Source organism: Panulirus ornatus, chromosome 28 (assembly GCF_036320965.1).
Source record: "Panulirus ornatus isolate Po-2019 chromosome 28, ASM3632096v1, whole genome shotgun sequence".
In the NCBI taxonomy this organism is placed as follows: domain Eukaryota; kingdom Metazoa; phylum Arthropoda; class Malacostraca; order Decapoda; family Palinuridae; genus Panulirus; species Panulirus ornatus.
Window position 1 is genome coordinate 16,307,138 of NC_092251.1, and position 26,890 is coordinate 16,334,027.

A 26,890-nucleotide genomic window follows, 5' to 3' on the forward strand; every position below is an offset into this window, starting at 1 on the left:
GGTTCCAACAATGTTGTATGGTTGCGAGGCGTGGGCTATGGATAGAGTTGTGCGCAGGAGGATGGATGTGCTGGAAATGAGATGTTTGAGGACAATGTGTGGTGTGAGGTGGTTTGATCGAGTGAGTAACGTAAGGGTAAGAGAGATGTGTGGAAATAAAAAGAGCGTGGTTGAGAGAGCAGAAGAGGGTGTTTTGAAGTGGTTTAGGCGCATGGAGAGAATGAGTGAGGAAAGATTGACCAAGAGGATATATGTGTCGGAGGTGGAGGGAACGAGGAGAAGAGGGAGACCAAATTAGAGGTGGAAAGATGGAGTGAAAAAGATTTTGTGTGATCGGGGCCTGAACATGCAGGAGGGTGAAAGGAGGGCAAGGAATAGAGTGAATTGGAGCGATGTGGTATACCGGGGTTGACGTGCTGTCAGTGGATTGAATCAAGGCATGTGAAGCGTCTGGGGTAAACCATGGAAAGCTGTGTAGGTATGTATATTTGCGTGTGTGGACGTATGTATATACATGTGTATGGGGGGGGGTTGGGCCGTTTCTTTCGTCTGTTTCCTTGTGCTACCTCGCAAACGCGGGAGACAGCGACAAAGTATAAAGAAAAAAAAAAAAGATATATATATATATATATATATATATATATATATATATATATATATATATATATATATATATAGATGTGTGAACCAATAAGTATTTGATAATGAAATGTAATTTTTTTGTCCTAAGTTATGTTATGCCCTGAGTTTATAAGTTGAATTAGATTAACCATGTCATACATGATGTAATTCATTTAAAAAAGCTAGAATATTCATGTGTATCATTGCAGGTGCGAGTGTCCAGTGCACGATTAGATGACCGTCGATTGGACATTTTGATGGCATTCTCATTAGTAGAACAAATGCTGTCAGGTTCAGGAACAAAGGAGCGTCGCCTGGTTATGCGAGTAGCTCTTTCACTTGCAAATCAAGCCAGAGCACTTAGGGTATGTGATATTTTAGATATCTTAGAAGAGCAGGCCAGTTTCTCTTTAGAATATAACCATGGTTTTATAGGTTAGTGAAAAGGGAATGTTTAGAGTTTCTCATGGATTAGCCCTTATTTGGCATGATTAGTTGCAGTGTCCATCTCCATGTATGTAATTGAAATATTAGTCTTTATGTAATGATAGATTCGCATGCTAAAGTTGGAAAAAATACACAGAAAGTATCATAAATACATTTGTGTTGGCTTAGTTCAGTGCTGAGTGAGATGGGAGGAGTTGTTGATGCACCTGAAAGCACCTGATGAGAGAGGATGTTGTGGAGGTGTTGTTTATTTCTTTTTCTTGAACTTGGTTTTGAGCTTTACTGTTAATTTTTACTGTTATTTTGAATACAGGCACAGTATTTGTGGTAAATAACATGAGTATATTTAGAAAAACTACACTCCAAACACAAACATATGGTGAGAGTATTGGATGTACTCTTGTTATCTCATGAATTTGGTTTCACACTTATAAATCATAGATGTAATAAACAGATTATAGATGTTAATGAATGAGACAGAAATAGAAGCACACAGTTAAAACAAAATAGTATGTTAAACTAAGATCAATCTTAAATGAATTACAAGTATTCAAATATCTGTCACTGGTCTTTCAGTAAAACACTCAATAGCTTACACTAAGTACAAGTTTAAGGGCTAACATACAGATTAAGCTAACTTATAGATGATAAGACTAACATACTGGTAAGGGCTGACATGCAACACAACACTGGCTCCCTCGTCTATGCTACTATAATCAGAATAAGCATGAAGGATAGTAAGGAATAGGGAACCAGGATAAAGTTGGGGTGTGGGAGGATAAAGGAAGAGGAGGGGGCATGCTGGTTTTTGTGGTACAAGCCTAGGAGGTTTATATGACCCGATCGAGATGTCAAAACAGAGGAGAGGTCATGGTGCTTTGGCCCAGTGGTTTAGCACCTCTTTGAGAAGAGGAGGAGAAAGAGAGAGGGAGAGTGCCTGGACACACTTCCCATTTAAAAAGGTAAAATTTATAAAATTAGGTCCTTTATTACAACCTAAACAAGCTAACCTAACTCTAGGTCTACAAATTGATACAAAGTATGGAAGCAGCTAAGAAATTCCCACACCCAAGGGACCATCCAATGTTTTTGCCAGAGCTGGGCAATCAAGGTGGCGAACAGCTGGCTGCAGTGACTAGTCTGTATTCTCAGACTTGATTGGGCTGGCCTCGTCCTGGGGTAGTGACTTCTTATGACTCATGGGCACCCAGGCTACTGTTAAGTACTACTTCTAAGAATGCACAAGAGACACATACATAAGGCTCTTTCTGGCATAGATATATTTCCAGGCTTCAGTTACCAATCCCATCTCAAACACATATCTCCTCCTGCCCAGGGTTGCAGTCATGCTCAGTGTGGTCAGGAAACAGTGGGCCTCCTTGGGATGGCAGGCTCAACAGGTAATCAGACAGGTCTGGACAGGAGCTGAGAGCCCTCTTGCATGTAGTAGTGTGAGGGGAAGCCCTGTTCATGGGGTCACATGATTGTGTAGAGCAACAGCCACCAGGAATGACGGCAGGAGAAGACAACAGCTGTCACTGGGGCCACCCTGCCAGGGGTCACTACCTCTGTAATTGACAACATCTGGGATTTCATCAGCAGGACTGCTCCTCACGTGCCATGCCCACACTTGGATGAATGATACAGAGGGATCTTGCCTACAGAATGACACCAGCACTGAGAAACAACAAGTTGTTTTAGTCCTGTGTAGGGAAATAGGAAGAAGGGCCCAATCTAGACCAGTCTCCTCACTACAGGAGCTGTTGAAACCAAACCCTGGACCAAAGATTATATGGAGACGCTTCAAACTCTTGTTTAACATTAGGCAGGATGCCTCTGAATTCATGAATAGCTTTCATGTCCTTAACAGGTATAATTGATATTAGAATAAAGACAACAAGGACCACTGACATAGGACCTATGGTCGCGGACACTTGCACTTGGGGTCTGACTGGATAACATGCCTCTCGTGGTGATAGCTGAATGATGTTCTTGCCTCTCCAGCATGTCCCTGCTCACTTAGCTGTGAACACAACAGTAAGCATAAGTACATAGTCTCATCATCATCAGATTTTGGGAGAGTACAAGTTGACACTCAAGCAAAGTTGGAGATCACGTGCTCTTCCCTGGATAAGAAAACTAATGAAACTGATTTGACTGGACTCCAGAAGCACATTTCTTGGAAGCTGTAGCGGTAGCTTCTTATCCATCAGAGGAGGATGTCTCAACTCTGAAATGAGGGTGCACATCAGAATGTTTACACAAGCCAGCCTCATTAGATATTACCTCCTTGACATCAAGAAAGAAATTTCTAAAGCCCGTAGGCAGGACATTCAATTCAAAATCATCCCAGTTAACCTGGTTTCACTCATGTGGGTTTTCTGCAACACTAGACAATTTACCTGGGTCAGTGTATGTCACATCTGACATGACACACTCACCGTTTGTTTCAGGAAACTCTGCCTCGCACAAGGCATTAGGGCTGCTTACAGGTAAGACCCTTACCTCAGCAGGATCAGTAGAGTTGGAGTTGTCTGTACATCCCTCATTTCTGTGTACCAGGGACTACATTCTTGGTAATCAAACCTCAGAACACACCAATGTTGTGAAGTATCTTAATAGGGAATTGTTTACTGTACTATTATCTTGCATCATATCTAACAGTGACTAACTGACCAACAGCTGAGCCTCTTGCTTGGGATAGTTGGATGAAAATATTTCTTTGCTTTCTGCAATAGAAGCAAGTCTATTTCCTTAGTCTGTATGTGAAAGAGTACAAGGAAGTAAATTCTAGTTTGATGTGGAGAGAAATGAAAGTGGATAGTGAGAGATGGGTAATGATAATTGTTGCTTATGCACCTGGCCATGGAAAGAAAGATCATTGGTGGAAAGTATTTTTAGGAGCGGCTGAGTAAGTGTGTTAGCAGTTTTGATGTAAGAGACCGGGTTTTATTGGTGGGTAATTTGGATGTGATGGTGAGAAATGTGGCACTTCAGGGTATAATTTGGGGCAAGGGGTATTCAGTACTGTAAACAGAAATGTCAAACAGCTAGTGGAGTTGTGTGCCGAAAAAGGACACACAAGAGGACTTACGTATGTGAGTAAGAGATATGGTCTGTGAGCATTATTATGATCTTTATCTTGTAGGGGCGAGGGAGAAGATTTGTGGAAGTGTACAGAAAAGGGGAAAAACATTGGTGAGAAGAAGTGTGCTAAGAGTAAATGAGCTTGGAAAAGACACTTATGTAAAGAATTACTAGGAGAGATTGAATGTAGAATGGCAAAAGGTGAGAGTAAATGAAGCAAAGGAAGTTGGTGAGAAATGGGAGGTATTTTGGAAGAAGTGTTGGCATGTGCAAGAGATGCATGTTGCATGCAAAAGGTGAAAGGTGCGCAGATTAGAAAGGGTGATGAGTGATGAGGTGAAGAAATAAAGTTGCCAGGTGAAAGAGGAAAGATAGGTGTTTGGGAGGTGTTTACAGGGAAGGAGTGCAAATGACAGGGGGATTTATAAGGAAAAGTGGCAGAAGGTCAAGAGGAAGGCACAGAAATTGAAAAAGAGGGCAAATGAGATTTAGGGTGAGTGAGGAGAATAAGATATTTTAGAAGGAGGTAATGATATACAGAAACAAGAGAACAGACAGGAACATTGATGAAGGGGGCAAAAGGGGAAGTGGTAGCAGGAAGAGAAGTGTGGAGATGGAGTGAGTATTTTGAAGGATTGTTGAATGTGTTTGACAATAGGGTGCTGGATGTAGGGTGTTTGGCTTAGGGTAGTATGCAAAGTGAGAGAGACACAGAGAATAGTTTGGCACTGAGAGAGGAAGTGGTTAAAACCTTATGTAAGATGAAATGTGGTAAAATGGTTGAAATGGATGGTATTGCAATGGAATTTTTTAAAGGGTGACTGTGTTGTGTTGTTGATTGGTTGGTAAGGTTTTTAGTGGGGATAGGGGAGAAAGAATACTTCCCACACATTCCCCACGTGTTTTAGGGAGAATAAAAAGATTTTCTGGAAGGAGGTAAATAAAGTTTCATTGTACAAAAGGGGACGGGAGTGTGGGTCTAGAAACCCTCCCCTTGTTGTATTTTAACTTTCTAAAAGGGGAAACAGAAGAAGGAGTCACGCGGGGAGTGCTCATCCTCCTCGAAGGCTTAGATTAGGGTGTCTAAATGTGTGTGGATGTAACCAAGATGAGAAAAAAGGAGAGATAGGTAGTAAGTTGAGGGAATAATTGGTATACATGGGGTGTTCAGTGTTGTAAATGGAAATGGTGAAGAGCTTGTAGATTTATGTGCTGGAAAAGGACTGGTGATTGGGAATACCTGGTTTAAAAAGCGAGATATACATAAGTATACATATATGAGTAGGAGAGATGGCCAGAGAGCGTTATTGGATTACGTGTTAATTGACAGGCGCGCGAAAGAGAGACTTTTGGATGTTAATGTGCTGAGAGGTGCAACTGGAGGGATGTCTGATCATTATCTTGTGGAGGCTAAGGTGAAGATTTGTATGGGTTTTCAGAAAAGAAGGGTGAATGTTGGGGTGAAGAGGGTGGTGAGGGTAAGTGAGCTTGGGAAGGAGACTTGTGTGAGGAAGTGCCAGGAGAGACTGAGTACAGAATGGAAAAAGGTGAGAACAATGGAAGTAAGGGGAGTGGGGGAGGAATGGGATGTATTTAGGGAATCAGTGATGGATTGCACAAAAGATGCTTGTGGCATGAGAAGAGTTGGAGGTGGGTTGATTAGAAAGGGTAGTGAGTGGTGGGATGAAGAAGTAAGATTATTAGTGAAAGAGAAGAGAGAGGCATTTGAACGATTTTTGCAGGGAAAAAATGCAATTGAGTGGGAGATGTATAAAAGAAAGAGACAGGAGGTCAAGAGAAAGGTGCAAGAGGTGAAAAAGAGGGCAAATGAGAGTTGGGGTGAGAGCATCATTAAATTTTAGGGAGAATAAAATGATGTTCTGGAAGGAGGTAAATAAAGTGCGTAAGACAAGGGAGCAAATGGGAACTTCAGTGAAGGGCATAAATGAGGAGGTGATAACAAGTAGTGGTGATGTGAGAAGGAGATGGAGTGAGTATTTTGAAGGTTTGTTGAATGTGTTTGATGATAGAGTAGCAGATATAGGGTGTTTTGGTCGAGGTGGTGTGCAAAGTGAGAGGGTTAGGGAAAATGATTTGGTAAAGAGAGAAGAGGTAGTAAAAGCTTTGCGGAAGATGAAAGCCGGCAAGGCAGCAGGTTTGGATGGTATTGCAGTGGAATTTATTAAAAAAGGGGGTGACTGTATTATTGACTGGTAGGTAAGGTTATTTAATGTATGTATGACTCATGGCGAGGTGCCTGAGGATTGGCGGAATGCATGCATAGTGCCATTGTACAAAAGCAAAGGGGATAAGAGTGAGTGCTCAAATTACAGAGGTATAAGTTTTTTGAGTATTCCTGGTAAATTGTATGGGAGGGTATTGATTGAGAGGGTGAAGGCATGTACAGAGCATCAGATTGGGGAAGAGCAGTGTGGTTTCAGAAGTGGTAGAGGATGTGTGGATCAGGTGTTTGCTTTGAAGAATATATGTGAGAAATACTTAGAAAAGCAAATGCATTTGTATTTAGCATTTATGGATCTGGAGAAGGCATATGATAGAGTTGATAGAGATGCTCTGTGGAAGGTATTAAGAATATATGGTGTGGGAGGCAAGTTGTTAGAAGCAGTGAAAAGTTTTTATCGAGGATGTAAGGCATGTGTACATGTAGGAAGAGAGGAAAGTGATTGGTTCTCAGTGAATGTAGGATTGCGGCAGGGGTGTGTGATGTCTCCATGGTTGTTTAATTTGTTTTTGGATGGGGTTGTTAGGGAGGTGAATGCAAGAGTTTTGGAAAGAGGGGCACGTATGAAGTCTGTTGGGGATGAGAGAGCTTGGGAAGTGAGTCAGTTGTTGTTCGCTGATACAGCGCTGGTGGCTGATTCATGTGAGAAACTGCAGAAGCTTGTGACTGAGTTTGGTAAAGTGTGTGAAAGAAGAAAGTTAAGAGTAAATGTGAATAAGAGCAAGGTTATTAGGTACAGTAGGGTTGAGGGTCAAGTCAATTGGGAGGTAAGTTTGAATGGAGAAAAACTGGAGGAAGTAAAGTGTTTTAGATATCTGGGAGTGGATCTGGCAGCGGATGGAACCATGGAAGCGGAAGTGGATCATAGGGTGGGGAGGGGGCGAAAATCCTGGGAGCCTTGAAGAATGTGTGGAAGTCGAGAACATTATCTCGGAAAGCAAAAATGGGTATGTTTGAAGGAATAGTGGTTCCAACAATGTTGTATGTTTGCGAGGCGTGGGCTATGGATAGAGTTGTGCGCAGGAGGATGGATGTGCTGGAAATGAGATGTTTGAGGACAATGTGTGGTATGAGGTGGTTTGATCGAGTAAGTAACGTAAGGGTAAGAGAGATGTGTGGAAATAAAAAGAGCGTGGTTGAGAGAGCAGAAGAGGGTGTTTTGAAATGGTTTGGGCACATGGAGAGAATGAGTGAGGAAAGATTGACCAAGAGGATATATGTGTCGGACGTGGAGGGAACGAGGAGAAGTGGGAGACCAAATTGGAGGTGGAAAGATGGAGTGAAAAAGATTTTGTGTGATCGGGACCTGAACATGCAGGAGGGTGAAAGGAGGGCAAGGAATAGAGTGAATTGGATCGATGTGGTATACCGGGGTTGACGTGCTGTCAGTGGATTGAATCAGGGCATGTGAAGCGTCTGGGGTAAACCATGGAAAGCTGTGTAGGTATGTATATTTGCGTGTGTGGACGTATGTATATACATGTGTATGGGGGTGGGTTGGGCCATTTCTTTCGTCTGTTTCCTTGCGCTACCTCGCAAACGTGGGAGACAGCGACAAAGCAAAAAAAAAAAAAAAAAAAAAGGTAGTATGTTTGAGGAAAAGAACCTGGATGTTTTGGCTCTTGAATGAAACAAAGCTCAAGGGTAAAGGGAAGTGGTTTGGGAATGTTTTGAGAGTAAAGTCGGGTTGTTGAGAGGACAAGAGTAAAGGAAGGAGTAGCACTACTCCTGAAACAGTAGTTGTGGGAGTATGTGATAGACTGTAAGAAAGTAAACTCTAGATTGATATGGGTAAAACTGAAAGTGGATGGAGAAAGATGGGTGATTATTGGTGCCTATGCACCTAGTCATGAGAAGAAAGATCTTAAGAGGCAAGTGTTTTGGTTGCAGCTGAGTGAGTGTGTTAGCAGTTTTGATGCACGAGACCTGATTATAGTGATGGGTGATTTGAATGCAAAGGTGACTAATGTGGCAGTTGAGGGACTAATTGGTATACTTCGGGTGGTCAGTGTTGTAAATGGAAATGGTGAAGAGCTTATAGATTTGTGTGCTGAAAAAGGACTGGTGATTGGGAATACCTAGTTTAAAAAGAGAGATATACATAAGTATACGTATGTAAGTAGGAGAGATGACCAGAGAGCGTTATTGAATTATGTGTTACTTGATAGGCACGTGAAAGAGAGACTTTTGGATGTTAATGTGCTAAGAGGTGCAACTGGCGGGATGTCTGACCATTATCATGTAGAGGCAAAGGTGAAGATTTGTAGAGGTTTTCAGAAGAGAAGAGAAAATGTTGGGGTGAAGAGAGTGGTGAGAGTAAGTGAGCCTGGGAAGGAGACTTGTGTGAGGAAGTACCAGGAGAGACTGAAGGCAGAATGGAAAAAGGCGAGAGCAAATGACGTAAGGGGAGTGGGGGAGGATTGGGATGTATTTAGGTTAAGTAGTGATGGCTTGCACAAAAGATGCTTGTAGCATGAGAAGCTTTTGAAGTGTGGTAAAGAGTGTGAAAGAAGAAAGGTGAAAGTAAATGTGAATAAGAGCAAGGTTATTAGGTATAGTAGGGTTGAGGGACAAGTCAATTGGGAGGTAAGTTTGAATGGAGGAAAACTGGAGGAAGTGAAGTGTTTCAGATATCTGGGAGTGGATTTGGCAGCGGATGGAACCATGGAAGCGGAAGTGAGTCACGGGGTGGGGGAGGGGGCGAAGGTTCTGGGAGCATTGAAGAATGTGTGGAAGACGAGAACATTATCTCAGAAAGCAAAAATGAGTATGTTTGGAGGAATTTATCTCAGAAAACAAGAATAGGTATGTTTGAAGGAATAGTGGTTCTGACAATGTTATATGTTTGCCGTAGATATATGGGCTATAGATAAGGTTGTGCGGAGGAGGGTGGATGTGCTGGAAATGAGATGTTTGAGGACAATATGTGGTGTGAGGTGGTTTGATAGAGTGAGTAATGAAAGGGTGAGAGAGATCTGTGGTTATAAAAAGAGTGTGGTTGAGAGAGCAGAAGAGGGTGTATTGAAATGGTTTGGTCACATGGAGAGAATGAGTGAGGAAAGGTTGACAAAGAGGAGACATGTGTTAGAGGTGGAGGGAGTGAGGAGAAGTGGGAGACCAAATTGGAGGTGGAAGGATGGAGTGAAAAAAATTTTGAGCGATCGAGGCCTGAACATGCAGGAAGGGGAAAGGCATGCAAGGAATAGAGTGAATTGGAATGATGTGGTATACCGGGGTGGACATGCTATCAATGGATTGAACCAGGGCATGTGAAGCATCTGGGGTAAACTATGGAAAGCTTTGTAGGGACTGGATGTGGAAAGGGAGCTGTGGTTTCGGTGCATCATACATGATAGCTAGAGACTGAGTGTGAACGAATGTGGCCTTTGTTGTCTTTTCCTGGACCTACCTCGCACTCGTGCAGGGGGAGGGGGGGTGTCATTTCATGTGTGGTGGGGTGGCAACGGGAATGAATAAAGGCAGCAAGTATGAATTATGTACATGTGTATATATCTATATGTCTGTGTGTGTATGTATATGTATACGTTGAGATGTATAGGTATGTATATGTGCTTGTGTGGATGTGTGTGTATATACATGTGTATGTGGTTGGGTTGGGCCATTCTTTCTTCTGTTTCCTTGTGCTACCTCGCTAACGTGGGAGACAGCAACAAAGTATAATAATGTGGATCAAGTTGAGGATCCTGAGGACAGGCAGGATCCGTGTGTAGTGCCATTGTTTAAAGGCAAGGGGGATAAAGGTGAGGTTAGTGTTCAAACTACAGAGGAATAAGTTTATTACATATGCATATTACATATGCAACACTTTAACATGATAACCTTACTTTCATTCATATTTACTGTCAACTTTCTCCTTGCACATGCTCTTTCAGACCCTGACACAAACATCTACATTTTTCTTAATTTTTTTACATCAACAAACAACAACTGACACACTTTCCAAACCCCAGTACCCCCAACCAACTGCATACTCACCCATCTTTCAGAGACCCATACAGTTACCTCCCACACCACCCCAACCATGATCAACTTAATCAGCTATGGTAACCCTTACCACATACCCATGTTCACCTGTAACCACTCACTCTCCTTTCTTCTTACTTCCTCACATGCTGCATACTTTAATGAAGACTTCTCACTGATTCTGTTTGTTTTTCTCCCACACCATATACCTGTAAGACCTTCCATGTTATATCTTTGTCAGTGCTTTCACGTGCTTTCTCTAGATCTATAGATACCAAATTCATAATCATACCATTATCATACCACTACTGAAGCAGTAGTTGTGGGAGTATGTGATAGAGTGTAAGAAAGAAACTCTAGATTGATATTGGTAAAACAGAAAGTGAATAGAGAGAGATGGATGATTATTGGTGCCTATGCACCTGGTCATGAGAAAATAGATCATAAGAGGCAAGTGTTTTGGGAGCAGCTGAGTGAGTGTGTTGGCAGCTCTGATGCACAAGACCAGGTTATAGTGATGGGTGATTTGAATGCATAGGTGAGTAATGTGGCAGTTGAAGGTATAATTGATGTACATGGGGTGTTCAGTGTTGTAAATGGAAATGGTGAAGAGCTTGTGGATTTGTGTGCTGAAAAAGGACTTGGGATTGGGAATACCTGGTTTAAAAAGAGAGATATACATAAGTATATGTATGTAGGTAGGAGAGATGGCCAGAGAGCACTATTGGATTATGTGTTAATTGATAGGCGTGCAAAAGGGAGACTTTTGGATGTCAATGTGCTGAGAGGGGCAACTGGGGGGATGTCTGACCATCATGTTGTGGAGGCGAAGGTGATGATATGTAGAGGTTTTCAGAAAGGAAGAGAGAATGTTGGGGTGAAGAGAGTGGGGAGAGTAAGTGAGCTTGGAGAGGAGCCTTGTGTGAGGAAGTACCAGGAGAGACTGAGTGCAGAATGGAAAAAGGTGAGAGCAAATGACGTAAGGGGAGTGGGGGAGGAATGGGATGTATTTAAGGATGCAGTGATGGCTTGTGCAAAAGATGCCTGTTGCATGAGAAAGGTGGGAGGTGGACAGATTAGAAAGGGTAGTGAGTGGTGGGATGAAGAAGTAAGATTATTAGTGAAAGAGAAGAGAGAGGCATTTGGATGATTTTTGCAGGGAAATAGTGCAAATGAGTGGGAGATGTATAAAAGAAAGAGGCAAGAGGTCAAGTGAAAGGTGCAAGAGGTGAAAAAGAGGGCAAATGAGAGTTGGGGTGAGAGAGTATCATTAAATTTTAGGGAGGATAAAAAGATGTTTTGGAAGGAGGTAAATAAAGTTCATAAGACAAGAGAACCAATGGGAACATCAGTGAAGGGGGCAAATGGGGAGGTAATAACAAGTAATGGTGAAGTGAGAGGGAGATGGAGTGAGTATTTTGAAGGTTTGTTGAATGTGTGTGATGATAGAGTGGCAGATATAGGGTGTTTTGGTCGAGGTGGTGTGTGAAGTGTGAGGGTCAGGAAGAATGATTTGGTAACCAGAGAAGAGGTAGTGAAATCTTTGCAGAAGATGAAAGCCAGCAAGGCAGTGGGTTTGGATGGTATAGATGTGGACTTTATTAAAAAAGGGGGTGACTGTGTTGTTGACTGGTTGGTGAAGATATTCAATGTATGTATGGTTCATGGTGAAGTGCTTGAGGATTGGCGGAATGCATTCATAGTGCCATTGTACAAAGGCAGCGGGGATAAAGCTGATTGTTCAAATTACAAAGATATAAGTTTGTTGAGTATTCTTGGGAAATTATATGGGAGGGTATTGATTGAGAGGGTGAAGGCATGTACAGAGCACCAGATTAGGGAGGAGCAGTGTGGTTTCAGAAGTGGTAGAGAATGTGTGAATCAGGTGTTTGCTTTGAAGAATGTATGTGAGAAATACTTAGAAAAGCAAATGGATTTGTAAGTAGCATTTATGGATCTGGAGAAAGCATATGATAGAGTTGATAGAGATGCTCTGTGGAAGGTATTAAGAATATATGGTGTGGGAGGCAAGTTGTTAGAAGCAGTGAAAAGTTTTTATCGAGGATGTAAGGCATGTGTACGAGTAGGAAGAGAGGGAAGTGATTGGTTCCCAGGGGATGTCGATTTGTGGCAGGGGTGTGTGATGTCTCCATGGTTGTTTAATTTGTTTATGGATGGGGTTGATAGGGAGTTGAATGCAAGAGTTTTGGAGAGAGGAGCAAGTATGCAGTCTGTTGTGGATGAAAGGGTTTGGGAGGTGAGTCAGTTGTTCGCTGATGATACAGCGCTGGTGGCTGATTCGTTTGAGAAACTACAGAAGCTGGTGAATGAGTTTAGTAAAGTGTATGAAAGAAGAAAGCTGAGAGTAAATGTGAATAAGAGCAAGGTTATTAGGTTCAGTGGGGTTGAGGGACAAGTAGATTGAGAGGTAAGTTTGAATGGAGGAAACCAGAGAAAGTGAAGTGTTTTAGATATCTGGGAATTACTTCGCAGTGGATGGAACCATGGAAATGGAAGTGAGTCACAAGGTGGGAGAGGGGGCAAAGGTTCTGGGAGCATTGAAGAATGTGTGGAAGGTGAAAACGTTATCTTGGAGAGCAAAAATGGGTATGTTTGAAGGAATAGTGGTTCCAACAATGTTATATGGTTGTGAGGCATGGGTGATAGATAGGGTTATGCGAAGGAGGGTGGATGTGTTTGAGGACAATATGTGGATTGAGATGGTTAGATTAAGTAAGTAATGGAAGGGTAAGAGAGATGTGTGGTAATAAAAAGAGTGTGGTTGAGAGAGCAGAAGAGGGTGTATTCAGATGGTTTGGTCACATGGAGAGAATGAGTGAGGAAAGATTGACAAAGAGGATATATGTGTCAGAGGTGTAGGGAACAATGAGAAGTGGGAGACCAAATTGGAGGTGGAAAGATGGAGTGAAAAAGATTTTGAGCGATCGGGGCTTGAACATACGGGAGGGTGAAAGGCGTGCAAGGAATAGAGTGAATTGGAACGATGTGGTATACCGGGGTGGATGTGCTGTCAATGGATTGAACTAGGGCATGTGAAGCATCTGGTGTAAACCATGGAAAGTTTTGTGGGGCCTGGATGTGGAAAGGGAACTGTGGTTTTGGTGCATTACACATGACAGCTAGAGACTGAGTGTGAACGAATGTGGCCTTTTTTGTCGTTTCCTGGCACTACCTCGTGCGCACATGGGGGGAGGGGGGGTGTCATTTCATGTGTGGCAGGGTGGCGGCTGAATGAATGAAGGCAGCAAGTATGAATATGTACATAAGCTCATATGTATATGGGACCTCCATATCCCTGGGTATAGGGGAGAAAGAATACTTCCCACACATTCCTCACATGTCGTAGAAGGCAACTAAAGGGGACGGGAGTGGGGGGCTAGAAACCCTCTCCTCCTTGTATTTTAACTTTCTAAAAGGGGGAAACAGAAGGAGTCACGAGGGGAGTGCTCATCCTCCTCGAAGGCTCAGTTTGGGGTGTCTAAATGTGTGTGGATGTAACCAAGATGAGAAAAAAGGAGAGATGGGTAGTATGTTTGAGGAAAGGAACCTGGATGTTTTGGCTTTGAGTGAAACGAAGCTCAAGGGTAAAGGGGAAGAGTGGTTTGGGGATGTCTTGGGAGTAAAGTCAGGGGTTAGTGAGAGGACAAGAGCAAGGGAAGGAGTAGCACTACTCCTGAAACAGGAGTGGTGGGAGTATGCAATAGAGTGTAAGAAAGTAAACTCTAGATTGATATGGGTAAAACTGAAAGTTGATGGAGAGAGATGGGTGATTATTGATGCATATGCACCTGGGCATGTGAAGAAAGATCATGAGAGGCAAGTGTTTTGGGAGCAGCTGAATGAGTGTGTTAGTGGTTTTGATGCATGAAATCAGGTTATAGTGATGGGTGATTTACATGCAAAGGTGAGTAATGTAGCAGTTGAGGGAATAATTGGTATACATGGGGTGTTCAGTGTTGTAAATGGAAATGGTGAAGAGCTTGTAGATTTGTGCTGAAAAAGGACTGGTGATTGGGAATACCTGGTTTAAAAAGAGAGATATCATAAAATATACGTATGTAAGTAGGAGAGATGGCTAAGGAGCGTTATTGGATTACGTGTTAATTGATAAGCGCGCGAAAAGAGAGACTTTTGGAGTTAATGTGCTTGAGAGGTGCAATGGAGGGATGTCTTATCATTATCTTGTGGAGGCGAAGGTGAAGATTTGTATGGGTTTTCAGAAAAGAAGAGAGAATGTTGGGGTGAAGAGAGTGGTTGGGGAGTAAGTGGCTTGGGAAAGAGACTTGTTGTGAGGAAGTACAGGGAGGGGTGGTCCAGAATGGAAAAGGTTGACAAAAGAGGAGACATGTGTTAGAGTTGGAGGGGGAATGAGGGAGAAGGGGAGACCAAAATTGGAGGTGGAAGGATGGGAGTTGAAAAAATTTTGAGCGCTCGGAGGCCTTCTCTGAAATGCAGGAAGGGGAAAGGCATGAAGGAATAGAGTGAATTGGAATGATGTAGTATTACCGGGGTGGACATTGTGTTCCATGGATTGTAAACCAGGGCTGTGACGCATCTGGGGTAAACTATGGAAACGCTTTAAGGGACTGGCTGTGGATCACGGGATGCTGTGGTTTTTTCCGTCTTTGTATTTGCTCATACATGATAGCTAGAGACTGGAGTGTGAACGAATGTAGGCCTTTGTTGTTTTTCTGGCCTACCTCGCCACACGTGCAGGGGGGGGGTTGTCATCATCATGTGTGGTGAGGTTGCAACGGGAACATGAATACAGGCAGCACGTATTGAATTTATGTACATGTGTATATATCTATATATGTCTGTGTTTTGTGTGGTTTGTATATGTATTCGTTGAATGTTTAGGTAGGTATATGTGGTTTGTGGGATGTGTGTGTATATTCATGTGTATGTGGTTGGCGTTGGGCATTCTTTCTTCTGTTTCCTTGATGCTACCTCGCTAAGTGGGGAGACAGCAACAAAGTATAATTATGTGGATCAAGTGAGGAATCTGAGGACTAGGCAGGATCCGTTGTGGTAGTGCCCTTGTTAAAGGCAAGGGGGATAAAGGTGAGGTTAGTGTTTCAAACTACAGGGAATAAGTTTATTACATATGCATGTTACATATGCAACACTTAACCTAAAAACTTTATTTCAGTTCATATTTATGGTCAGTTTCTCTCCTTGCACATGCTCTTTAAGACCCCGACACAAAATCTACATTTTTCTTAATTTTTTACATCAAAAACAACAGCTGACACATTCAAACCCCACGTACCCCTCCAACAACTTGCTATACCTCCCCCTCTTTCAGAGGACCATACAGTTCCTCCCGCACCACCCCAACCATGGACCCAAACATATCAGCTATGGAACCCATACACATTACATGTAGCACCTGTAACCACTCTTCTTTCCTGTTCTTCTTACTTCCACATTGCCGCATACTTTGATGAAGATTCTCACTGATTCTTTTTGTTTTTCTCCCACCCATATCATGTAAGACCTTCATGTTATATCGTTGTCAATGCTTTACGTGCTTTCTCCGATTATAGATCCAAATTCATATCATACCTTATTCATACCACTACTGAAGCCGTTGTGTCGGAGTGTAAGTGATAGCGTTGTACGAACGAAACTTTAGATTGATATTGGTAAAACAGAAAGTTGATTAGAGAGGATGGATGATTATTGGTGCTGTGCACCTGGTCCTGAGAACATAGATCCTATGAGGACTTGTTTGGGAGCAGCTGAGTCGTGAGAGTGTTGGCAGCTCTGATGCACAAGACCGTGTTTTTATTATTTTATTTATTTTTAATTTTCTAATGTTCTTTTTTATTTTTTTTTATTATTATATTTCTATTTATATATTTTTTATTTTTTTTATTTTCTTCTATTTATATTTTTTTTTTTTATTTTTTGTTATTTTTTATTTTATATGTTTTTTATTTTTTTATCTTTATATTTTATTTTTTATATTTTTTTTTTTTTCATTTCTTATTTTTATTTTTATTTTTTTTTTTTATTTTATTCTTTTTTTTTTTTTTTTTTTTTATATTCTTTTTTTTTTATATTTCTTTTTATTTATTTTTTTTATTTTTTTTTAATTAATTTTATTTTTATTTTTTTTTTTTTTTTTTTTCTTATTTTTTATTTTATTTATTTTATTTTTCATATTTTTTTATTTTAATTATAATTTTATTTTTTTTTATTTTTTTTTTTTTTTTTATATTTTTTTTTTTTTTTTTTTTACTTTTTATAATATTTATAATGATGGGTGGGTTGTTGATTTGCACTGCATAGTGTGAGTAATGTTGGCAGTTGGAAGGTATAATTGATTGTACATGGGAGTGTTCAGTGTTTTATATAGAAAATGGTGAAGAGCTTTTGGATTTGTGTGCCTGAAAAAGGATTTGGATTGGGGAATTACTGGTTTAAAATGATTGAGATATACAAAAGTATATGTATGTAAGTAGGAGCGATGGCCAGGGAGCATTATTGGGCATTATGTGTTAATTGATAGGCGTTCAACAGGAGCCTTTTTGTATGTCAAGTGCTGAGAGGGGGCAACTGGGGGGATGTCTGACATCATGTTGTGGAGGGAAGGTGATGATATGAAGAGGTTTGCAGAAAAGAAGTGAGATGTTGGGGTTGAAGAGATTGGGGAGAGGTAGAGAGTAAGTGCGCTTGGAGAGGAGCTTGTGTGAGGAAATATAAAGTAGTACCAGGAGAGACTGAGGGCAGAATGGAAAAAGTCAGAGAGCACAATGACGTAAGGGGAGTGGGGGAGGATTGGGATGTATTTCAGGTTAAGTAGTGATGGCTTGCCCACAAAAGATGCATGAAGCATGAGAAGCTTTTGAAGTGTGTAAAGAGGTGAACGAAGAAAGGTGACGTAAATGTGATTAAGAGCAAGGTTATTAGGTATAGTTGGGATGAGGGATAGTCATTTGGGAGGTAAGTTTGAATGGAGGAAAATGGAGGAAGTGAAGTGTTTCAGCTATCTGGGAAGGATTTTGGCCGGGATGGAACCATTGAAGCGGAAGTGAGTCACGGGGTGGGGGAGGGGGCGAAGGTTCTGGGAGCATTGAAGAATGTGTGGAAGACGAGAACATTATCTCAGAAAGCAAAAATGAGTATGTTTGGAGGAATTTATCTCAGAAAACAAGAATAGGTATGTTTGAAGGAATAGTGGTTCTGACAATGTTATATGTTTGCTATAGATATATGGGCTATAGATAAGGTTGTGCGGAGGAGGGTGGATGTGCTGGAAATGAGATGTTTGAGGACAATATGTGGTGTGAGGTGGTTTGATAGAGTGAGTAATGAAAGGGTAAGAGAGATCTGTGGTTATAAAAAGAGTGTGGTTGAGAGAGCAGAAGAGGGTGTATTGAAATGGTTTGGTCACATGGAGAGAATGAGTGAGGAAAGGTTGACAAAGAGGAGACATGTGTTAGAGGTGGAGGGAATGAGGAGAAGTGGGAGACCAAATTGGAGGTGGAAGGATGGAGTGAAAAAAATTTTGAGCGATCGAGGCCTGAACATGCAGGAAGGGGAAAGGCATGCAAGGAATAGAGTGAATTGGAATGATGTAGTATACCGGGGTGGACATGCTGTCAATGGATTGAACCAGGGCATGTGAAGCATCTGGGGTAAACTATGGAAAGCTTTGTAGGGACTGGATGTGGAAAGGGAGCTGTGGTTTCGGTGCATCATACATGATAGCTAGAGACTGAGTGTGAACGAATGTGGCCTTTGTTGTCTTTTCCTGGCCCTACCTCGCACTCGTGCAGGGGGGGGGTGTCATATCATGTGTGGTGAGGTGGCAACGGGAATGAATAAAGGCAGCAAGTATGAATTATGTACATGTGTATATATCTATATGTCTGTGTGTGTATGTATATGTATACGTTGAGATGTATAGGTAGGTATATGTGCGTGTGTGGATGTGTGTGTATATACATGTGTATGTGGTTGGGTTGGGCCATTCTTTCTTCTGTTTCCTTGTGCTACCTCGCTAACGTGGGAGACAGCAACAAAGTATAATAATGTGGATCAAGTTGAGGATCCTGAGGACAGGCAGGATCCGTGTGTAGTGCCATTGTTTAAAGGCAAGGGGGATAAAGGTGAGGTTAGTGTTCAAACTACAGAGGAATAAGTTTATTACATATGCATGTTACATATGCAACACTCTAACATAATAACCTTACTTTCGTTCATATTTACTGTCAGCTTTCTCCTTGCACATGCTCTTTCAGACCCCGACACAAACATCTACATTTTTCTTAATTTTTTACATCAACAAACAACAACTGACACACTTTCCAAACCCCAGTACCCCCAACCAACTGCATACTCACCCCTCTTTCAGAGACCCATACAGTTACCTCCCGCACCACCCCAACCATGACCAACTTAATCAGCTATGGTAACCCTTACCACATACCCATGTTCACCTGTAACCACTCTCTCTCCTTTCTTCTTACTTCCTCACATGCCGCATACTTTAATGAAGACTTCTCACTGATTCTTTTTGTTTTTCTCCCACACCATATACATGTAAGACCTTCCATGTTATATCTTTGTCAATGCTTTCACGTGCTTTCTCTAGATCTATAGATACCAAATTCATAATCATACCATTATCATACCACTACTGAAGCAGTAGTTGTGGGAGTATGTGATAGAGTGTAAGAAAGAAACTCTAGATTGATATTGGTAAAACAGAAAGTGAATAGAGAGAGATGGATGATTATTGGTGCCTGTGCACCTGGTCATGAGAAAATAGATCATAAGAGGCAAGTGTTTTGGGAGCAGCTGAGTGAGTGTGTTGGCAGCTCTGATGCACAAGACCGGGTTATAATGATGGGTGATTTGAATGCATAGGTGAGTAATGTGGCAGTTGAAGGTATAATTGATGTACATGGGGTGTTCAGTGTTTTAAATAGAAATGGTGAAGAGCTTGTGGATTTGTGTGCTGAAAAAGGATTTGGGATTGGGAATACCTGGTTTAAAAAGAGAGATATACATAAGTATATGTATGTAAGTAGGAGAGATGGCCAGAGAGCATTATTGGATTATGTGTTAATTGATAGGCGTGCAAAAGAGAGACTTTTGGATGTCAATGTGCTGAGAGGGGCAACTGGGGGGATGTCTGACCATCATGTTGTGGAGGCGAAGGTGATGATATGTAGAGGTTTTCAGAAAAGAAGAGAGAATGTTGGGGTGAAGAGAGTGGGGAGAGTAAGTGAGCTTGGAGAGGAGCCTTGTGTGAGGAAGTACCAGGAGAGACTGAGTGCAGAATGGAAAAAGGTGAGAGCAAATGACGTAAGGGGAGTGGGGGAGGAATGGGATGTATTTAAGGATGCAGTGATGGCTTGTGCAAAAGATGCCTGTTGCATGAGAAAGGTGGGAGGTGGACAGATTAGAAAGGGTAGTGAGTGGTGGGATGAAGAAGTAAGATTATTAGTGAAAGAGAAGAGAGAGGCATGTGGATGATTTTTGCAGGGAAATAGTGCAAATGAGTGGGAGATGTATAAAAGAAAGAGGCAAGAGGTCAAGTGAAAGGTGCAAGAGGTGAAAAAGAGGGCAAATGAGAGTTGGGATGAGAGAGTATCATTAAATTTTAGGGAGGATAAAAAGATGTTTTGGAAGGAGGTAAATAAAGTTCATAAGACAAGAGAACCAATGGGAACATCAGTGAAGGGGGCAAATGGGGAGGTAATAACAAGTAGTGGTGAAGTGAGAGGGAGATGGAGTGAGTATTTTGAAGGTTTGTTGAATGTGTGTGATGATAGAGTGGCAATTATAGGGTGTTTTGGTCGAGGTGGTGTGTGAAGTGTGAGGGTCAGGAAGAATGATTTGGTAACCAGAGAAGAGGTAGTGAAATCTTTGCAGAAGATGAAAGCCAGCAAGGCAGTGGGTTTGGATGGTATAGATGTGGACTTTATTAAAAAAGGGGGTGACTGTGTTGTTGACTGGTTGGTGAAGATATTCAATGTATGTATGGTTCATGGTGAAGTGCTTGAGGATTGGCGGAATGCATGTATAGTGCCATTGTACAAAGGCAGCGGGGATAAAGCTGATTGTTCAAATTACAAAGATATAAGTTTGTTGAGTATTCTTGGGAAATTATATGGGAGGGTATTGATTGAGAGGGTGAAGGCATGTACAGAGCACCAGATTGGGGAGGAGCAGTGTGGTTTCAGAAGTGGTAGAGAATGTGTGGATCAGGTGTTTGCTTTGAAGAATGTATGTGAGAAATACTTAGAAAAGCAGATTGATTTGTAAGTAGCATTTATGGATCTGGAGAAAGCATATGATAGAGTTGATAGAGATGCTCTGTGGAAGGTATTAAGTGCATATAGTGTGAGAGGTAGGTTGCTAGAAGCAGTGAAAAGTTTTTATCGAGGATGTAAGGCATGTGTACGAGTAGGAAGAGAGGGAAGTGATTGGTTCCCAGGGAATGTCGATTTGTGGCAGGGGTGTGTGATGTCTCCATGGTTGTTTAATTTGTTTATGGATGGGGTTGATAGGGAGTTGAATGCAAGAGTTTTGGAGAGAGGACCAAGTATGCAGTCTGTTGTGGATGAAAGGGTTTGGGAGGTGAGTCAGTTGTTCGCTGATGATACAGCGCTGGTGGCTGATTCGTTTGAGAAACTACAGAAGCTGGTGAATGAGTTTAGTAAAGTGTATGAAAGAAGAAAGCTGAGAGTAAATGTGAATAAGAGCAAGGTTATTAGGTTCAGTGGGGTTGAGGGACAAGTAGATTGAGAGGTAAGTTTGAATGGAGAAAACCAGAGAAAGTGAAGTGTTTTAGATATCTGGGAATTACTTCGCAGTGGATGGAACCATGGAAATGGAAGTGAGTCACAAGGTGGGAGAGGGGGCAAAGGTTCTGGGAGCATTGAAGAATGTGTGGAAGGTGAAAACGTTATCTTGGAGAGCAAAAATGGGTATGTTTGAAGGAATAGTGGTTCCAACAATGTTATATGGTTGTGAGGCATGGGTGATAGATAGGGTTATGCGAAGGAGGGTGGATGTGTTTGAGGACAATATGTGGATTGAGATGGTTAGATTAAGTAAGTCATGGAAGGGTAAGAGAGATGTGTGGTAATAAAAAGAGTGTGGTTGAGAGAGCAGAAGAGGGTGTATTCAGATGGTTTGGTCACATGGAGAGAATGAGTGAGGAAAGATTGACAAAGAGGATATATGTGTCAGAGGTGTAGGGAACAATGAGAAGTGGGAGACCAAATTGGAGGTGGAAAGATGGAGTGAAAAAGATTTTGAGCGATCGGGGCTTGAACATACGGGAGGGTGAAAGGCGTGCAAGGAATAGAGTGAATTGGAACGATGTGGTATACCGGGGTGGATGTGCTGTCAATGGATTGAACTAGGGCATGTGAAGCATCTGGTGTAAACCATGGAAAGTTTTGTGGGGCCTGGATGTGGAAAGGGAACTGTGGTTTTGGTGCATTACACATGACAGCTAGAGACTGAGTGTGAACGAATGTGGCCTTTTTTGTCGTTTCCTGGCACTACCTCGTGCGCACATGGGGGGAGGGGGGTGTCATTTCATGTGTGGCAGGGTGGCGGCTGAATGAATGAAGGCAGCAAGTATGAATATGTACATAAGCTCATATGTATATGGGACCTCCATATCCCTGGGTATAGGGGAGAAAGAATACTTCCCACACATTCCTCACATGTCGTAGAAGGCAACTAAAGGGGACGGGAGTGGGGGGCTAGAAACCCTCTCCTCCTTGTATTTTAACTTTCTAAAAGGGGAAACAGAAGGAGTCACGAGGGGAGTGCTCATCCTCCTCGAAGGCTCAGTTTGGGGTGTCTAAATGTGTGTGGATGTAACCAAGATGAGAAAAAAGGAGAGATGGGTAGTATGTTTGAGGAAAGGAACCTGGATGTTTTGGCTTTGAGTGAAACGAAGCTCAAGGGTAAAGGGGAAGAGTGGTTTGGGGATGTCTTGGGAGTAAAGTCAGGGGTTAGTGAGAGGACAAGAGCAAGGGAAGGAGTAGCACTACTCCTGAAACAGGAGTGGTGGGAGTATGCAATAGAGTGTAAGAAAGTAAACTCTAGATTGATATGGGTAAAACTGAAAGTTGATGGAGAGAGATGGGTGATTATTGATGCATATGCACCTGGGCATGTGAAGAAAGATCATGAGAGGCAAGTGTTTTGGGAGCAGCTGAATGAGTGTGTTAGTGGTTTTGATGCATGAAATCAGGTTATAGTGATGGGTGATTTACATGCAAAGGTGAGTAATGTAGCAGTTGAGGGAATAATTGGTATACATGGGGTGTTCAGTGTTGTAAATGGAAATGGTGAAGAGCTTGTAGATTTGTGCTGAAAAAGGACTGGTGATTGGGAATACCTGGTTTAAAAAGAGAGATATACATAAGTATACGTATGTAAGTAGGAGAGATGGCTAGAGAGCGTTATTGGATTACGTGTTAATTGATAAGCGCGCGAAAGAGAGACTTTTGGATGTTAATGTGCTGAGAGGTGCAACTGGAGGGATGTCTTATCATTATCTTGTGGAGGCGAAGGTGAAGATTTGTATGGGTTTTCAGAAAAGAAGAGAGAATGTTGGGGTGAAGAGAGTGGTGAGAGTAAGTGAGCTTGGGAAAGAGACTTGTGTGAGGAAGTACCAGGAGAGACTGAGTCCAGAATGGAAAAGGGTGAGAAGAAAGGAGGTAAGGGGAGTGGAGGAGGAATGGGATGTATTTAGGGAAGCAGTGATGGCTTGCGCAAAAGATGCTTGTGGCATGAGAAGCATGGGAGGTGGGCAGATTAGAAAGGGTAGTGAGTGGTGGGATGAAGAAGTAAGATTATTAGTGAAAGAGAAGAGAGAGGCATTTGGATGATTTTTGCAGGGAAATAATGCAAATGAGTGGGAGATGTATAAAAGAAAGAGGCAGGAGGTTAAGAGAAAGGTGCAAGTGGTGAAAAAGAGGGCAAATGAGAGTTGGGGTGAGAGAGTATCATTAAATTTTAGAGAGAATAAAAAGATGTTTTGGAAGGAGGTAAATAAAGTTCATAAGACAAGGGAACAAATGGGAACTTCAGTGAAGGGGGCTAATGGGGAGGTGATAACAAGTAGTGGTGATGTGAGAAGGAAATGGAGTGAGTATTTTGAAGGTTTGTTGAATGTGTTTGATGATAGAGTGGCAGATATAGGGTGTTTTGGTCAAGGTGGTGTGCAAAGTGAGAGGGTTAGGGAGGATGATTTGGTAAACAGAGAAGAGGTAGTAAAAGCTTTGCGGAAGATGAAAGCCTGCAAGGCAGCGGGTTTGGATGGCATTGCAGTGAAATTTATTAAAAAAGGGGGTGACTGTATTGTTGACTGGTTGGTAAGGTTATTTAATGTAAGTTTGATTCATGGTGAGATGCCTGAGGATTGGCGGAATGCATGCATAGTGCCATTGTACAAAGGCAAAGGGGACAAAGGTGAGTGCTCAGATTACAGAGATATAAGGGGTGTGTGATGTCTCCATGGTTGTTTAATTTGTTTATGGATGGGGTTGTTAGGGAGGTGAATGCAAGAGTTTTGGAAAGAGGGGCAAGTATGAAGTCTGTTGGGGATGAGAGAGCTTGGGAAGTGAGTCAGTTGTTGTTCGCTGATGATACAGCGCTGGTGGCTGATTCATGTGAGAAACTGCAGAAGCTGGTGACTGAGTTTGGTAAAGTGTGTGAAAGAAGAAAGTTAAGAGTAAATGTGAATAAGAGCAAGGTTATTAGGTACAGTAGGGTTGAGGGTCAAGTCAATTGGGAGGTGAGTTTGAATGGAGAAAAACTGGAGGAAGTGAAGTGTTTTAGATATCTGGGAGTGGATCTGGCAGCGGATGGAACCATGGAAGCGGAAGTGGATCATAGGGTGAGGGAGGGGGCGAAAATTTTGGGAGCGTTGAAGAATGTGTGGAAGTCGAGAACATCATCTCGGAAAGCAAAACTGGGTGTGTTTGAAGGATTAGTGGTTCCAACAATGTTGTATGGTTGCGAGGCGTGGGCTATGGATAGAGTTGTGCGGAGGAGGGTGGATGTGCTTGAAATGAGATGTTTGAGGACAATATGTGGTGTGAGGTGGTTTGATCGAGTAAGTAATGTAAGGGTAAGAGAGATGTGTGTTAATAAAAAGAGTGTGGTTGAGAGAGCAGAAGAGGGTGTTTTGAAATGGTTTGGTGACATGGAGAGAATGAGTGAGGAAAGATTGACCAAGAGGATATATGTGTCAGAGGTGGAGGGAACAAGGAGAAGTGGGAGACCAAATTGGACGTGGAATGATGGAGTGAAAAAGATTTTGAGTGATCGTGCCCTGAACATGCAGGAGGGTGAAAGGAGGGCAAGGAATAGAGTGAATTGGAACGATGTGGTATACCGGGGTCGATGTGCTGTCATTGGATTGAACCAGGGCATGTGAAGTGTCTGGGGTAAACCATGGAAAGTTGTGTGGGGCCTGGATGTGGAAAGGGAGCTGTGGTTTCAGTGCATTATTACATGACAGCTAGAGACTGAGTGTGAACGAATGGGACCTTTGTTGTCTTCCTAGCACTACCTCGCACACTTGAGGGGGGAGGGGGTTGTTATTTCATGTGTGGCGAGGTGGCGATGGGAATGAATGAAGGCAGACAGTATGAATTGTGTACATGTGTATATATGTATTTGCCTGTGTATGTATATATATGTATACATTGAGATGTATAGGTATGTATATTTGTGTGTGTGGATGTGTATGTACATACATGTGTATGTGGGTGGGTTGGGCCATTCTTTCGTCTGTTTCCTTGTGCTACCTCGCTAACACGGGAGACAGCGACAAAGCAAAATAGATATTGATAAATATGTATATGTTGAAATGTATAGGTATGTATAGGTGTGTGTGTGGGCATGTTTGTATATACATATGTATGTGGGTGGGTTGTGCCATTCTTTTGTCTGTTTCCTTGCGCTACCTTGCCAACGCGGGAGATAGCGACAAAGTATGATAATAGAATATAACCAAAATGTATATATGTTTTCATATGTGCTTGACATTTTCCACGAGTGAGGTAGCAACAAGAACAGATGACTGAGCCTTAGAGGGAAATATCCCCACCTGCCTCATTTCTCTGTTCCTTCTTTGGAAAGTAATGCAGTAAATGGACTAATTGGGGGATGGTTGTCCATTAATGACAAAAGTCCATTAAATAAAATGTAACCTGTGGGCTCTTTTTGAATACAATGTACAGTTCACATGCCATCATTCAACTCCCCTGTCACTTGATGCCATTTTGAATTGTAAGGATTGCAAAATTTTTTGATAGACAAAGTCACAGTTCTCTGTATACAACTTGACCGCATGATAGCTTGAGGCAGACGGAGACCAAATCAAAGCAAGTATACCTAATGCTACTAAAGACAAGTACGATATGAAATGCGTATGGTATGGCATTTGAGATTTTTATATTTTTAGATATATATATTATTGATTATTGTATTATTGATTAATGTATTCTTTCTTCCCTATCCCTGGGGATAGGAGAGAAGATATTTCCCACATATTACCCGTGTGTCATAGAAAGCGACTAAAGGGGGTGGGAGCAGGGGCTGGAAAACCTCCCCTCCTTGTAGTTGAGTTTCTAAAAGGGGAAACAGAAGAGTGAGTCAAGCAGGGAGTGCTCATCCTCCTTGAAGGCTCAGATTGGGGTGTCTAAATGTGTGTTGATGTAACCAAGATGAGAAGAAAGGAGATATAGGTAGTATCTTTGAGGAAAGAAACATGGATGTTCTGGCTGTGAGTGAAACGAAGCTCAAGGGTAAAAGGGAAGATTGGTTTGAAAAAGTCATGGAAGTAAAATTGGGGTTTGTGAGAGGATAACAGCCAAGGAAGGAGTAGCAATATTCCTGAAGCAGGAGTTGTGGGAGTATGTGATAGAGTGTAAGAAAGGTGATAGAGTGCAAGAAAGTAAATTCTAGGTTGATGTCGGTAAAACTGAAAGTGGATGGAGAGAGATGGAATTATTGGTGCTTTTGCACCTGGTCATGAGCAATAAGTGTTTTGGGAACAGCTGAGTGAGTGTGTCAGCAGCTGCGTTGCACAAGACCGGTATTACTTATGGGTGATTTAAATGAGAAGATGAGTAATGTGGCAGTTGAGGGTGTCATTAGTGTACATGAAGTATTCAGTGTTGTGAATGGAAATTAAGAGCTTTAGAATTTGTGTGCTGAAAAAGACTGGTGATTGGGAATACCTGGTTTAAAAAGAGAGAGATACACAAGTATACATATGTGAGTAGGAGAGATGGTCATAGGGCATTATTGGATTATGTGTTAATTGATAGGCATGTAAAAGAGAGACTTGTGGATGTTGATGTGCTAAGAAGGGCAACTGGAGGGATGTCTGATCTCTTTCTAGTGGAGACGAGGGTGAAGATTTGTAGGGATTTTCAAAAAAGAAGGGAGAATGTTGGGGAGAGGAGAGTTATGAGAGTAAGTGAGCTT

At 42.0% G+C, this 26,890-nt stretch overlaps 1 protein-coding gene across 1 annotated transcript in view; it reads left to right on the forward strand.

Annotated features, from left to right (window-relative positions):
- SWIP (strumpellin and WASH-interacting protein) overlaps nucleotides 1-26,890 on the forward strand; it is a 320,197-nt gene that overhangs the window by 82,795 nt on the left and 210,512 nt on the right. Inside the window, exon 11 of the mRNA XM_071678856.1 lies at nucleotides 765-986. Coding sequence (XP_071534957.1) covers nucleotides 765-986 — 222 coding nt within the window. The remainder of the gene's footprint in view (nucleotides 1-764; nucleotides 987-26,890) is intronic.